Source organism: Amblyomma mixtum, chromosome 10 (assembly GCF_055824585.1).
Source record: "Amblyomma mixtum isolate Tamu chromosome 10, ASM5582458v1, whole genome shotgun sequence".
Classification (NCBI taxonomy): domain Eukaryota; kingdom Metazoa; phylum Arthropoda; class Arachnida; order Ixodida; family Ixodidae; genus Amblyomma; species Amblyomma mixtum.
In genome coordinates this window covers 113,284,544-113,300,499 of record NC_143021.1, presented here as the reverse complement: position 1 = coordinate 113,300,499, position 15,956 = coordinate 113,284,544, and the positions used below count along the sequence as shown (strand labels likewise).

Sequence of the window (15,956 nt, the reverse complement as noted above, 5' to 3'; positions counted from 1 at the left end):
CCTTGCATTTTGTGTTTTTCCCACTCCTGCCATAGCGCAAATAATTCCGCTGCAGAATGTATAAATAAATAAATAGAGACGTGTGAGCTATGAGACGACTGTGAGAAGTTGCCTCCGCGATTGGAGACATATCCAATCTTTATGGCTGGCATTATTAATGTTTCCACACGAATGGACCGTGTCGCAGCCACGCTGAAGCCTGTAGGCTCCCTAAAACGGTGATCTCTGCTTGTCGCGTAGGTTTATTGCGACAGCAAGCTGTGCGTGCTCAGAGCTGACGCTGCCTTCGACAGAATGGTCGGCAGTAACCTAGGCGCTGTTTCATGCCAGTTATTCGAAAAGTATTCGAAAATCTTGGAAGATATTCGAACAGTTTCGAATAATTTTCAGTTTCCACTATTTGGTTCGTTTAACGAATCGAATATGAGGATATTCGATTCGATATTCGAAAACTTCGAATATTCCCACACCCCTAGTGTTTTTTATTAATGACAAACACCTTTGTTGGGCTTGCATGACGCGTTCGAAGAAAGCTTTGTTACCATTTGACTCCTCTCATTCAAAGCTCGTAAAACGTGGCATTGCATCTTCTTGTCTAAGATCAGCCGTTTCGAAGTCAGGCACGCGCAGGGTCAAATCCAGTTTTGACCACCAGGTTGAACGTTTGGAGCGAGCTGGAGTCCCGAGTTCAGTATAATTTCTGCAGCGGAGTCATTGCTTAGACAATTTAGAAGGCTTGAGAGGGCTGTCGATGTTCCTCACCTCATACTGGCAAAAAAAAGGGCCTTTTCAAGCCCTCCCATATGTGCACAAGCTATCGCACAATGTCAAAAGGGTGGCCAACAAGATCGGAGTTGATGTTGTTTTTACAGCTCCTTAGAAATTGTATTGCCTGTACGCCATGACCAGCAGGTGCCAGGGTAAGAGAACAATGAATAACAAATGTGTCACGAAACACCAAACTCAGTTTGTGCCCTGCACTGTTGGAGTGGTGTATAAGGTTCCACACAGCTGTGGGTCTGTGTACAAGAAGAACTCTAGTTTGGGCTAGTTGGTTCATGATTCAACAGGAAAATGGCGCAAAAGACGTGGACAAAAGAGACAAACACGACAGGACCAGCGCCAACTTACAACTGAATTTTATTTCGCACCAAACCCGCCTTTATGTAGGCCAACACGCCCTAACATCCGTGTAATCACGCACAGGCAGTAGAAAAGATAACTGTAAGATATCTAGCACATGAAGCGCAATAGCAACCACGTAAACATACTATCATGGCAAACCCCCCCCCCCCCAAAAAAAAAAAACAAAAAAAACAACAAAAGTATAGCAAACAACACTAAAACGGTTATGACCAAGCAACTCTTCAACACCAAAAATGATACACACTCATGAGTGATACCAGATGACCAACAAGAAACGTGGAAAAAAGGTGAAGAATGAAGCGTTAAGACCAAAACAGTGTCAAAGGTAAAAAAAGGTTGAAATGGATGAAGAGTGCAAACCTTAAAAATTGGAAACCAAAAACCAGCAGCCACATGAAAGATAACCGATGACCAACCAGAAAAAAGATGGACGCGAAGCTGAGACCAAAGTCGGCGTCAAAAGTATAAAAACGAGAAAAAAATTGGAAACGAACAACCAGCAGCCATATGAATGATAGCCGATGACCAACAAGAAACATGAAAAAGGATGAATGCGGAGCTCAGACCAAGGTCAGCGTCAAAGGTGTAAAAAAAAACGAGAACAAAAACCGGCGCAAAAACCGCACATCGTCAAAGAAATCGTCAAAAATTGCAACCAATGCCAAAGGAAAGAGCGTGCACAACAAAACAAAACGAAGCGCAAGCCATCCATTACGCTTAGCAACGAGGAGTACACTTTTCTAGAAAGTTTTCTGTAGGCGCTTCGTTTTGTTTTGTTGTGCACGCTCTTTCCTTTGGCATTGGTTGCAATTTTTGACGATTTCTTTGACGATGTGCGGTTTTTGCGCCGGTTTTTGTTCTCGTTTTTTTACACCTTTGACGCTGACCTTGGTCTGAGCTCCGCATTCATCCTTTTTCATGTTTCTTGTTGGTCATCGGCTATCATTCATATGGCTGCTGGTTGTTCGTTTCCAATTTTTTTCTCGTTTTTATACTTTTGACGCCGACTTTGGTCTCAGCTTCGCGTCCATCTTTTTTCTGGTTGGTCATCGGTTATCTTTCATGTGGCTGCTGGTTTTTGGTTTCCAATTTTTAAGGTTTGCACTCTTCATCCATTTCAACCTTTTTTTACCTTTGACACTGTTTTGGTCTTAACGCTTCATTCTTCACCTTTTTTCCACGTTTCTTGTTGGTCATCTGGTATCACTCATGAGTGTGTATCATTTTTGGTGTTGAAGAGTTGCTTGGTCATAACCGTTTTAGTGTTGTTTGCTATACTTTTGTTGTTTTTTTTGTTTTTTTTTTTGGGGGGGGGGTTTGCCATGATAGTATGTTTACGTGGTTGCTATTGCGCTTCATGTGCTAGATATCTTACAGTTATCTTTTCTACTGCCTGTGCGTGATTACACGGATGTTAGGGCGTGTTGGCCTACATAAAGGCGGGTTTGGTGCGAAATAAAATTCAGTTGTAAGTTGGCGCTGGTCCTGTCGTGTTTGTCTCTTTTGTCCACGTCTTTTGCGCCATTTTCCTGTTGAGTCTGTGTACATAGGCCAGACAGGGAGCTGTATAAATGACAGGCCCAGACAGCATGCCCATTCCCTGGGCTCAAATGGAGGCTCAAACCTGTCATTACATTGCCTTAAATGCAAACACTACATAGACAGAAATAAGAAGAAACAGCAGTGCACCACCCTCTCCTCCGTTCTACGGTGGTTATCGGGAGAGCTTCCGATAGGGTGGCCCGGGAAACTGTGCAGGCCCTCGAGATAACTACTAGGCAAGGCTGCGGTATCGGTATCGGTAGCCCTTCTCCAAAAAGAACTTGAATTTCTTCGCGACCGATAACCCGCTTTCGTGTCCCTGTTCTCTTCGCATTTCCGCTGAGTTTGAATTGTCATGTGCTTCTTACTGATGGTATACTTGCTGTACCAATGTGCTCCCACACGTGTTGCACTGGCTATTGTACGCTTGCGCCCGTTATGCTTTTTAAGGCGATGTATCGTTTCCAAAAATGCAGTTACTAGTTTGCGCTCGTGTGTGAGTACGTGTTTCACCCCCCGTCTTGTGATATTCTGCGCAAAGTTTTCTTGACTATCTCACTCATGTGCACTTTGCAAAAGAAATAGTCTCATTAAAACCCCTCACAACCAATCGTTTATAGTAAACGCACTGCAGGGAAACAACAATTAATGGAAAGCGCATACAGAATGACGGCGGCGCTCTATTTTGTCAACAATGGTGAAGTTTTAATTTTTTACACGCTAACACAGTCATTATTCAAGAAACCATCTTGCCAGTCTTCTCATCTATAGGTTTGGTTTGGTTTATGGGGTTTAACGTCCCAAAGCGACTCAGGCTATGAGAGACGCCGTAGTGGAGGGCTCCGGATAATTTCAATGACATGAGGTTCTTTAACGTTCTCTGACAGCGCACAGGGGCCTCTAGCATTTCGCCTCCATAGAAATGCGACCGCCGTGATCGGGATCGTATCCGCGTGTTTCGGGTCAGCAGCCGAGCACCATCAGCACTAAGCCACAGCGGCGCCTCTTGACATTTATAGAGGCACTATAACCTCATAACTGGGGCACCTAAGCTTAGATTTCAGCTGTATTTTGTTTTGTTCTCATACAGCTTTTTTTTCTGACCAGGAATGAAACTTCGCGAATGAGCCTCGTCGGCCTACATTTCTTGTAAGGGTTCCGAAGAGTAAGTGGGATTTGTTTAGGACAAGATCATGCGTGAGTACCTCGACATTTAGTGCGATGTTACTAATGATTCTAAAACATTGCTCCCGGGCATATAGTACTGATATCGCTGTTCCCGATGCTCCTTGTGACAAAGGATGACGAGGGTGTGTAAGAAACGGAATGCAATATAATGTTGCTACTGCATTTATTTTTCTTAAAAGTCGTTCTTAAGATTTAACAGAAACGGCGAATCACGTATGCTTCTCGCTAAAGTCTTCTGCTTCCCCGCAGGGTAGCTACTACGAAGCTGTAACCAGAATTCATCTGGTCTTACGCACGCACAGGCACCAGAGGAGGCGTAATCGACGTCTGCGCCTGCTACCAGTTGCTTCATATGCGCCTGCGTCGAGGCGTTTCAAGGCCCGCAAGCTGCAAGTGCAACACCGCATCTTTCACTTGGCAGTGGCGGTAAAGTTGGCAAAGTTGGTTACATGCTAGGTGAGCCAATAACACAGAAGGATGTTGAGGCATGCCATCGCGTACGCGTATGTAGTCCTTCTGAGGGCCAGAAAATTGTTTTGGCTTTCAACCGCAGAGCAAAACGGGATGCGGTTATCGAGAAGGCAAAAGGACATGGTTCACCAAGGAAGACCTGGGATTTTCCCCCATCTCAGTCAATGTTTGGAACAGCACTTGTGGCCGCAACTGACAAAAAAAACATCTCGGAGGAACTATAAGAAAAAAGAACATGGGCTGGAAATTTGTTTGGCCGAAGGGCGGAAAGATTTTTGCGCGGAAAGCGCAAACTTCTACTGTCCTTTCAATCACACGGGAAGGTGAAAACTTTAAAAGGGCGCAAACACACACGACCACAAAGTACAAGAGACGAGACACAAGCATGTCTCTTGTACTTTGTGGTCGTGTGTGTTTGCGCCCTTTTAAAGTTTTCAAATATGAACCAACTTGCCCAAAAAGAAGTGTTAATGAAACACGGGAAGGTGACCTAGCAAAAATATCTTGAAGCTCTGCCAATGAAACGATAACTCGTCTTACCGCTTTTCGTGATGACCGCAACAAGTGATGACACATTACTGAAGAAAAATGGTTATCTCTGTTTCTTACACTGCAATTCCCAGTCTACAAGAAATAAAAATGACGAACACACAACCTTTTTTTAACTATTTCACTGTCAAATATGACATAATTATGGTTACAGAAAATTGGTATACTTCACAAGAAGATGCACTTATGCTCCTATCACATGGACCGTTGCATGTCATTCGCAGACAACGACAATCACACGGAATGTCATTGCGATCTGACGTTTCCGATTCGCAAGGGTACACAAAATGGCATTTGAAATTGATGGGGATGTGCATCGGCGAACTGCTATAACAACAAAACGTTGCAAATCATGTTTTTCATAGACATAGTTAGACGGCTAGGCCGCAGTCTGGTTAGCTTCTCTTTGTGTGTGTGCTCACGCTGCGGGACTGTAGGCTAGCTACGAAGTTCGCGTGCAACTGGATGCTGGCGAACCCTTTCGGACACTGACGTTCGAGATGGCGACGGGCAAAAAAGGTTTGCTTCTGAAGGTACCTGATTAATACCTTGCACTCCAGGATTCTAGCTTGAAGCAACTGTCGTTCTGCTCTTGACATCACGCTATGACCGAAGGACGTATCGACCGATACGCAGTTTTTCTTCACGCATGTCAAGAAAAACTGTGGGGTTAAAGGGGATGGCATTAGAGCATGCCGAATTATACTGGGAAAGAAGCAACAGGAGGGAAACCGGAAGCCTGGATGACAAACGAAAAATAAAACTGCTGACTTTACTTTGATTACCGTCAATGCGCGAAGCCTCCTAAATAAAACCGCTGAGCTTGAACTTTTGTTGATCCAACACAGACCTAATATAGCTGCCGTAACAGAAACCTGGTTGCGACCGGAAATCCAAGACTGCGAGATAATACCACCCTCTTACAAAATAGTCCGCAAAGACCGTGACGCACGCGGCGGGGGCGTCGCTGTTATTTTCAGGGAAGAAATTGAACTCGTAGTGATAGAAGGGAGCCCCGGTGATGAAAGCATCTGGTGCAGATTAACGCTTTGTGAGGTTCCTTGTATTCTTGGTGCAGTGTACAGGGCCACCGTTCCACATTACAGTTTCTGCAATCGATTAAAGATTTTCTCTGCAATAGAGTCTCATCGAACACGCATATGATTATTGCGGGGGATTTTAATCTCCCAAATATACGTTGGGATGATCATGATGTGGGTTCTACAGGCGTTGAACATGCCGAGGTATTGGTAGACATTGCAACCAGTCGTGACCTCAAGCAAGTAGTACATGAAGCCACCCAGTTTGGATCAAGTACACAACCATTGTTGGACCTCGTATTTTTAGATAGCATAATTTTGAAATATGATGTTTGCGTTTAGACTTGTCGAAAGCGTTCTAGCGGCCTGCGCATTCTAAGCTGCTCACAAAACTTGCTTATCTCGGTTTTAACAAAAAAATTGTCTTATGGATTTAGTCATACCTAAAAGATAGAATGCAGTTCATCGAAGTGCGCGGCGCAAAATCTGAAATGCTCCAAGTAACCTCAGGAGTTCCCCAGGGCTCCGTACTGGGCCCAGTTTTATTTTTAAGTTACATTCATGACATCGTTGAAAGACTCGACAGTATAATTACTTTTCGCCTATTTGCGGATGATTGTCTCATTTATTCAACAGTTTCAAGTCGTGAAGATCAGGTCTTGTTGAATGCAGCCTTAAACACTATCTATGAACGGTGTTCCAGATGGAAAATGAAAATAAATCTTGTGAAAACAGCTTTTGCGAAGATTACTAGGAAAACTAAAGATATTTTGCTTTTTGACTATGAGTTCGGCGGGAAGCCTAGAGCATGTGTCAGGCACTTCAAATATGTAGGCGTAACCATATGTGACAATTTGAATTGAAAAGTGCACGTAAATATTATATGCGTATCAACCGAGCGAGCGAAAACTTTGGTATTTGAAACGCAAACTTAGACTTGCACCCGCGAATGTCAGGCTTACTGCCTATATGATCCTAGTGCGCCCTAAGCTAGAGTACGGAAGCGATTTCTTGTGCAACGGCACAAGGCCAGAGGGCGAGAAGGGACGATACACAGCGCTGACTAACAACAGAAGTTCATTCAGGAAGCCATGCTTATAAAGGCGCCAGCAACACTGAAAAAAAAAAGAAAAACACAAAGAACCGCGACCGATATCCCTCCACCCAAGCACGTTTCTGAAACCACAAGGTCAACACGTGTGCAAAAATTCATGTTGTTTCTGCAAGATAGCGACAGAAGGGGTGCTTACACACCTCTGACCCAACTTCAAGATCTCAGACGCTTCGATAACTTCTCTAGTCAGCTGATCTTTGTGTTTATCAACAATCCTGCTTTTGTCATGTAGAGGCTGCAAGAACAATCACGGCAGTGAACACCGATGTGGCGGGCAGCATTCTTGACATCGTTTTTGTGCTCCCTCAGCCTATCGTTCAAACAACGCCCTCTGGTCTTGTGCCGTTGCGCTGTTTCACAAGAAATCATGTCCGACCAACGTGCCGATCAGTGATTGTTGTACTGTACGGAAGAGTAGTATGGGATCCATTCAGGAAAAACCAAATAGATAAAATTGAGAAGGTACAGAGACGCGAAGCAAGGTTTACACTGTCAAAGTACAGATCAACAAGCTCCGTCACAGAACTTCTTGCTAAACTAAATTTATCACAACTATCACAGCGATGACAAATGGCCCGGTTGAAATTTATATATTTAATGAACAAAAGCCAATTCAACTTTTTAGAGGATGGGAGACACCATGCAGGTAAGGAATGCACATCACCTTATTTCGTGTCTCTTCCTGGTGCCCCTGAGGAGAACGTGCAGCCGTTTTCTTCAGCTTTCCCAAGAGTCTTTCCGCCAACCAGGAAGAGGCTTGAAAGAAGGTCGCGTGCATCTGCCACGGTGGTCAGTTTGCTCACAACCCGATAACCCGATGTGCTGAGGCAACAAGTTCATGCGACCTATAGGTGCCCCACCTAGGTTGCTTCTCCAGGCAATGGCCACCCTACGCCACTCTATTTTGCGCTTACAACGCCGCCGCCACCCGTTTTTCTGCGTAAAGGCGGCTTTAACACTATCGCATTAAAGGCGATGTTGTTTTAGTAACTCATTCATTACGGGAAAAGTTTTCCTATAACCTTAAATATTTTCCAAAATTCCGTTCAGGTTCGTAGCGTCGATTGAAATGGATTGGGGGATCACGGCTCGGAATTGAACGGTGCTGGTGGTGTCGATACTTGTGATTATTGTTTTTACCTTTTTTAGCTTACAAAAGGTCTGTTTTCAGTGAGGAGAGCGACTTCTTGATTACAATGCGTTACGGTACCGGTGCAGGCAAGCGTCAATGCGAGAGCGGCACGTACCGCTGGGTCGACGTGTCGCGAGAGAGCCAACAGCCACCGCGCAGGCTGCACACCAGGCGTCAGGCAGTCGACGTTCTGCCACGTGACCGAGTCGCACGGCCGACTGCCGCTGCGGCTCCGAGCCACCGACCAGTGCGCCGTCAGGTTGCCGGTGGAGAGCTCTTGGGCGACCCGGAGCTCAAGCGACGACAGCTGTTCCATCACGTCCGCTGCCATCGTCTCGGAGCCGTCGATGACGAATAGTTTGGCGGTTTCCTGCGAGCGGCGCATGTGAGCCCGGTTACAGACGCAGTTGAAGCTCAGGCCGTGTGCCATGAATGATCTCTGCCAATCTGTTCGGCTGAGAGGCTCAAAGCAATGCTGTCTTGATGCCAGCCACCACATATCTGCGATCTCAGACTAGCTCAGTGCTTAGCAGTAAAAGGAAACAGCGTAGAGGTAATTACATCGTGAAGCAGCGTTATAGATGACAATACGCACTAAAGTGCGTTGTATCCTTCCACCATCTTACGCTTATTGCGGTACTTGCATAGCCACGTGGTAAGGTACGGCATGACATGGTATGGTATGGTATGGTATGGTATGGTATGGTATGGTATGGTATGGTATGGTATGGTATGGTATGGTATGGTACGGTACGGTACGGTATGGTATGGTATGGTATGGTATGGTATAGACGGTTTAACGTGCCGAAACGGCACACGGGCTATGAGCATGCCAGTAGTGAATGGCTCCGGTCTAAGCTAAACTACGTAATGTTATTTAAAGTGTGCTTAAATGGAGCAGTATTGAAGAAGCGTAGCTTGTTGTTTGGTTTGGTTTGTGGGGTATAACGTCCCAAAGCGACTAAGGCTATGAGAGACGCCGTAGTGGAGGGCTCCGGAAATTTCGACCACCTGGGGTTCTTTTACGTGCACTCACATCGCACAGTACACGGGCCTCTAGAATTTCTCCTCCAAAGAAATTCAACCGCCGCGGCCGGGATCGTACCCGCGTCTTTCGGGTTAGCAGCCGAGCATCATAACCACTGAGCCACCGCGGCGGCGCGTTGCTGGTTGGTTCAGTTGGTGAATGGTAAGTGGAAAACCAGCGGGAAGGACGCGTTCACAGGTAGGAGAAGTACACAGGCCAACGCTGGACCATATGAACGTTGTTCTGTGTACTTCTGCTTGTGCACGCGTCCTTCCCACTGGTTTTTCACTTACTTAAATGGTGCAGCACGGGTGCCTTTCTAATGCGCCAGCGTTAAAGGTCCCGTGTCGGAGAAAAACCGGTGTCGGCGTTGACCGGCGTGGCCAAAAATTAAGCCCCACCGACTGGTTCGTGACGTGACAACCATATGACGTCGCGCGGGTGATTCAAACATACCCGTGCAATCACACTCTTGTGTTAGCGAGCTCGGGTAGCAAACGTCTATATGAGCAATGTAAAGCAAATTGCGGAGCATAAGGGGGGATGCGTACTTAAGACCCATTGGAACCTGAGACGGGCACTACACCCATAGGCCACAGCCACTCGGTTTAAGCGGGATTGATGTAGACGTGGTGAATGCGCTGCGGTCTTTGCATGGTGTCTTAAGGACATGTACCGATGCGTGTACAGTTAATGATGACTTTGCTACTGAGTGATTAGGCAATTCAACCAGCATAAATCGCAGAAGGAAAAAAAATAAGGTCACACAAGACGAGGGACAAGAGGCATGTACACGCCACAACGACTGGACTAACAACTGAGTTGTGGCGTGTACACTCCTCTTGTTCCTCGTCTTGTGTGACTGGTTTTTTTCCTTTTACAATGTACCAACTGGCCCGCATTTAAACTCTTCTAGATTAAATCGATTTTTGTTAGTGTATTGAATGGTTTGATGCATTTGTATGTGTGATGTATCGATGTGTAGGTGTGGTTGGGGCGTCACTAATCGTGGAAAGAGAGAGGTTCTCTGGGCCACCGCAACGTGGCGATGCTATACTACATTGACTTAAGCTCTGACAGAAAGTTTCCATCCGTCGCGGAGTCTGCTGAGGGACGCTGCAATCCCGTTCGTCTGCGGCTACCGACTACTGGTGGCGGTCCGGTAAAGTTGTCGTGTTCCACTCTTAAAGGCGAAGCTTAAGCGTCCCCAAAGTGTTTGCATTTCACCTGCATCCAAATGCGGCTGCCACAGCCGGGATTCAATCGCGCGACTTTGCGCTCAGCAGCCGAGTCAAAACGCCATCGTGAGGCACCACCGCGTTTGTCATATTCACAATTGGCCTTGATCTCTGCAAAGAACCAGAAGTGGATTGTTATGAACGGCACCAACCCTGTAGGCTAATTGGTAGGCCATGGAGCCTGGATAAATTTGAAACAATGTTACTTCTTACTGTGCATCTAAATGTCAGTACAGTGGCGTTTTAGCATCGCGGAGTGGCTGGATCGTGCTTTAGTTTGACGTGTCTCATGATCAGATATCCAGAGCACCGCCCAATTTAACCCTTCCTCAAAAAGAGACCGAGGGCCACCGCTCACCTGCTGGTACGCCAGGTGCGTCATCTGACCGTCGTGGTGCACCAGCCAGAGGAAGCGCGTCCAGTCTTGGTTCACCATGCCCGGTTGGAGCCGCACGTGCAGTGATTTTCCACCGGATGTCTGCGCCACTATGGCCAGATGAAACCAGAGGTCCAGGCGCCAGTTGAGGGACAGGTCGACGAGGATTTGAAGCGGGTCCGTGGTAGTGTTAGCCGGCGTGGGGCGAGGCCAGAACAAGCCCCTGGCACGGGGGAGATGTGCTTTATCCTCATCATCAGCTAGTTTCAGTCCAGTACCAAGTCTTGTATTACTGATATGCAATGTGGCCGCTCCCTGCTTCAGATTCGGCCATCCTATCCTCACAAATGACTCAGTCATACACTCTGCAAACTTAATGAACCTTTACGTCTTTACGTTCTCTTTGCGTACATTTCTTGTTCACTGCCTCTTCCTGACTTCATTTGGGATATCATTAATTCCTGTGAGTTCCCTAACCAACGCGTTCGCTTTCCATGTCATAGGATTTAACGCTGTCATTTCTTAGAACATGATGTAGTCCGGAGAAGCCCGCAGAAGCCCACGCAAGCACAAATGCATATTATAGTTCGGCCCGGGCTTTGTAGCACTTGTGTAGGCCTCCTAAAGCATCACACTTTCAGATTTTAGAGCTGCTTCGGTCATTGTAGTAGAAAAATTATTTTCACACCGCTGCCTAAATGCTACATTCTGCCCAAGTCTCTTACAACAGGGCTCGATATGCACAATCTTGAAGGCCAAATTGTGGCGTTAGTATCGCCGGACCCCACGTAAGGTTGCGCTTAAAGCAAAGAGGCGAAGGCAAAACGCGCTGGCCAGGTTTGGGCACTGAGATTGCAGTAAATGTCAAAAATCAGGTGTCATGAAAATATCCCTCACTCATACTAGGGTGTGTTTCATGCCCCAGCCAGCTGTAATGTCCCTATGCGTTTGTCAGGGCAACCAGGGCGTCTATTCACATCAAACATCTTTATTCTTCGCACGACAGTCGTGGAATTAGTGATGTTAGCTCCGCCATCACGCAGCTTTAGAGATGTGGGAAATATATAGAGAGGTGTTGAATTTTATCGGAGAAACACAAATGATTTCCTCTCCGGCGTGCGGATATCCTGCGCTCTTCACACCTCCTGCATGCAGGGATGTGCAGATGGACTGAGAAGTGGTTTGCGGTGCTACATCCACTGCAACCCTCAACTGTAACAAGGCACCCATGTGGGCTAGTTGGTGTACATCAGACATAACTTCACCAGCGAAGGAACGAGACACGAGGAGAAGAAGAACACAGGACAACGATGGAAAACCCCTGAAGTTTAATCGAGAAACGGCCAACCTAGGTCACCAGAAGACGCATGCGTATCAGGCACACTAAACAAAACAGACAAATACATAAGTGGCAGATCACCGAGGAGTGGATACACGCTCCAACACTGGCAAACAACAAAAGACAGATAATATGTCTATCAATCTTGCACACGCACCCAGCGTTGTCCTGTGCTCTTCTTCTCTTCGTGTCTCGTTCTTCCGCTGGTGAAGTTATGTCTAACACTCAACTGCCCGCTGTTTTCTGAAGACAGTAATCTACCGATCTGGAGAGTCCTACACGTCGCCGCCCAGAAACAGACGTCGTGAGACCGCGGTTAAGTGTAGACTCTGCCTACCTTCCTTGCAAGAACGCTCTCAGTTTGACCGTGTGGTCCTGGTGTCCACGTATGGCTTCCAGGCAGCTCCTGTAGAGCGTCGCAGCTCGACCGATGAAGTCCTTGCCGTACTGCTGGTCCAGGAGTAGTGCCGCTCTGCAGGGGAGGCTTCAGATTCTACAGAGCTACTGCAGGCTCGAGCAGATGCAGAGAAAAGCGATGATGTTCACCTTTTGCAAATATATAAAAACAGACTTTCCTGCTAACCTCATGATTATGATGTAACCTCATGATTGCCAACAATACAGCCCCCAGAATTCGAAGGACGATGACCAACTTACTTTTTATATAAAAATTTAGGCTACTCACTAAACTTCAGTTCTCAGCCGCGTCTGAAAGTTCTAAACACGACGTAAATATTTCATTACCGAAACGCCTCGCAAGAGCCAACGTTCGCAAAAACAAAATAATTTATGCACCGTTCATACCCATGGACAGCATGACTTCAATTCTCTTCCTGAATGCGCTGTTGAATCCTGGTACTTCGATCACCCACTGAAAGATTATCTATTTTGTTGCCCGCATGACGAATTGATTTGTTTTGTGTTTGCACTATTTTTTATATATGTAGTGGTTATTTGGTGTACTGATAACACAAAGTTAATTCGTAACATTGCGTTGCCTCAGTTTGTTAGTTTCGCGAATGATGCGATCTTCATTTGCGAGTTTCGCGATCTTCATTTTCTTGCGTGTACGTAGTATTCATGCACGCCACTCCTGCTACGTAGAGAATAGGGCTATGCAGTGGAGTGCAATAAACAATATTGTCTATTCTATTTTCAGACACAGAGGATCGCCTTTGTTACAGTAATTTCTGACGCGCGACCAAATATATACTTCACTGACACTTATCGCCAGATGTTATGGTTAAGCAAGAAGAGGCCACACATACAGGAAGTGTGGGGTGCAAGCATGGGACAGCATTTCATGAAGATTCTGAAGCATTTGACGCTACCTGTAGTGGGAGAAACATTCCCATGATGCCCCTCACATACATGGAGCCCATGTCGCATTTGCAGGCACGCGCCGACGAACGACGGAGGAGGACGGGAGCGTTTGACTTGGCTCACTGAATTTATCGGCGCTAATCCCACCGGTGGAAAACAAGTGGCCTGTGGTTGTGCGACGAAGTGTCGAAGCAAGCACTTGTGACTCGGACGGGCTGGATAACTGAATGCGGCGGGCTGTATAGCGGCAGAGGTGCGGCCAGACGAGGTGCGTCTGGGATTGTTTGGCTTCCCGCTTTCGTAACGATAGAGGTCACGACCGCGTGAAATTAAAACGAAGTGCATCGTTACAACGTACGCCTCAAGGTGATATTCCAGAGTCAATACGAAACCCTTGTTCATATTTGCAACAAATGACAGAACGAACGCATTTACATGTGCGACGTGTGCGGCAAAGAAAATGCTTTCTTGGTTCTGTGTGAAACCAGTCCAGAGTAAGCCTGAAGATGATGCTTTCGTGTTGGCTATGATTGCAACGGCGTTCCATGAGATGGGGCTCTCATTTTTGTGAAGTTCTGCCAAAACATTGGTGCGCTATGTTTTAGTGACGCCATTTTCATGTTGTATTACACGATTCTTGAAGTTTCTTGCCTTGCCAGTGTACGCTGCTTTATCGCAGTGGTATGGGTATTTGCAAGCGATCTGGAGATCTCTTGAAAGCATCAAGGAATGTTAGGAACCAAATTTTAGGACGCTCCTCCTATTAAGTGTTCCTAGCTGCAATCAGAGCGCTCCATGTTTCGTTATTTGAAGAAAGCAGCGCAGCCAGAGGGACAAGAGGGAAGAAGGCGGGACAGCGCCTGTCCCGTCTTCTTCTCTCGTGTCCCAGTTGCTGCGCTGTTTTCTTCATGTGCCAGCTCGCTCAACTCGCAGTTTTACTGATCTTTCGTTAACTTAAAAATCATTAACGAGAAAACCGCCTTTTCCCGCTCCATTGTAATGAGGTGCTCGGAGCGACGAGGAGCCGGTTATAGACCCCTTGTGCATGAATATGCATTTAATTATAGAAAATGTATGTGTATAAATCGGAAAGGAACAAGCACACGTCTATAACATTGTATTTATTTGGCGTTACGCGTGCTCTCGTTTTTCATTTTATGCGTATGCTGCCACGTCCTAGATGACTAGATAGGATACCATAATTTGTCAACCAATTAAATTGTTTACAGTGAGCGGTAGCTGTGAATGCTTGGTTGTCACTGTCGGAATGTGTGCGAATTTTTTGTACGCAGGACTGTGTTACGGATTTTGTGTTGTGCAGTGTTATTTGGCTTTGTAGTGATAACTAAGACGCTAGTTAACATGAATCCTCACGTGGAACTCGCCTACGAAGTTTCAGTTTGGGTATGAGGAGATAAACATTAACTGTGCCAGCACAAGTCAGTTTGACATGACTTGAGGCACTCAAGAACTGAGATATAATTGCTGCTACGTAATTCGCTTGTACTCTTACGGTAGCCTGCCCTTTATGTATGAATGAGAGCGAGTTAATCAGCAGGTTTCATGTAGGAAACAGACTTGCGGCTTCGTAACGACCTTACGCCTGTTGATGCCAAAAGCGGAGCTGCACGTGAGAAGAAATAAATTACCCGGGCGCACACGAATCCTCATGACAGTTCGTGTTTACTGCTATCTTCGCATCATTTTAAATAAAGAAGAATAAAAATGCCTTCGCGACTACCGGTTGAATACCAGGCTGGAAAGTTCACCTGGAGAGCGTCCTGAGGCGCACGTCGTCGACGGTGGAGCGCGCCCCGGGCGCGGTGGATCTCCAGCGTCCGCACGTGTAAGCGTAGAAATCGTCGCAGGGGTCCCGGCTGCGGTCCAGCGCGCGGCTCATGACGCTGGCGCCCAGGAAGCACTCGTCGCGTACGCAGAGCAGAGCGCGTGCCCTGAGGCCGTCGCGCCGGCTCCGCGGCAGCACCACCAACACCAGCGTCATGGCGGCCACGCCGGCGACCACGGCGCACACCAGGAAGCAGGCCACCGCCCGGAACCGGAAGCGCGCCAGGAACGACTCTGAGCCTGACTCCTTGGAAAGGTTGCGCAGATCGTTGTTCAGCTGGAGGCCCGCCTGCCGGTCGGTTAGGGAGAAGGCTCGCTTGAGGTAGTTTCCTTAGCTTCGCTTCTACTAAAACACGATGCACGCCTACACTCATGAATCGTGTCTTATGGCGCTCTGTCGCCTGCAACTTAATGTTATATTGAGCTGTATAGCCTAGGGAAAAATACTGACTGACGACGTTACCTTGGCTCAAGCCGTAGCTTTGTGCAGTCATTGCAGAGATGGAATGTGCTCAGCTTAACAACCCTTTTCAGAGAATTCAGAAATGTGCAGTTGGGGTCATCGTCGTTTGAGTGAACGTGGAAGAAATAAATCGTGCTGGAAGCGCAAGTCTGCTGCGGTCACA

At 46.8% G+C, this 15,956-nt stretch overlaps 1 protein-coding gene across 1 annotated transcript in view; it reads right to left on the bottom strand.

Annotated features, from left to right (window-relative positions):
* Positions 1-15,487, bottom strand: part of LOC149326705 (neprilysin-1-like) — a 56,586-nt gene extending 41,099 nt beyond the window's left edge. Inside the window, exons 1-4 of the mRNA XM_089562413.1 lie at positions 15,255-15,487; positions 12,500-12,634; positions 10,806-11,046; positions 8,298-8,552 (exon numbers count right to left, since the gene is read on the bottom strand). Of these exons, the coding sequence (XP_089418539.1) occupies positions 8,298-8,552; positions 10,806-11,046; positions 12,500-12,634; positions 15,255-15,487 (864 nt within the window). The remainder of the gene's footprint in view (positions 1-8,297; positions 8,553-10,805; positions 11,047-12,499; positions 12,635-15,254) is intronic.
* Between the last annotated feature and the right edge of the window lie 469 nt (positions 15,488-15,956).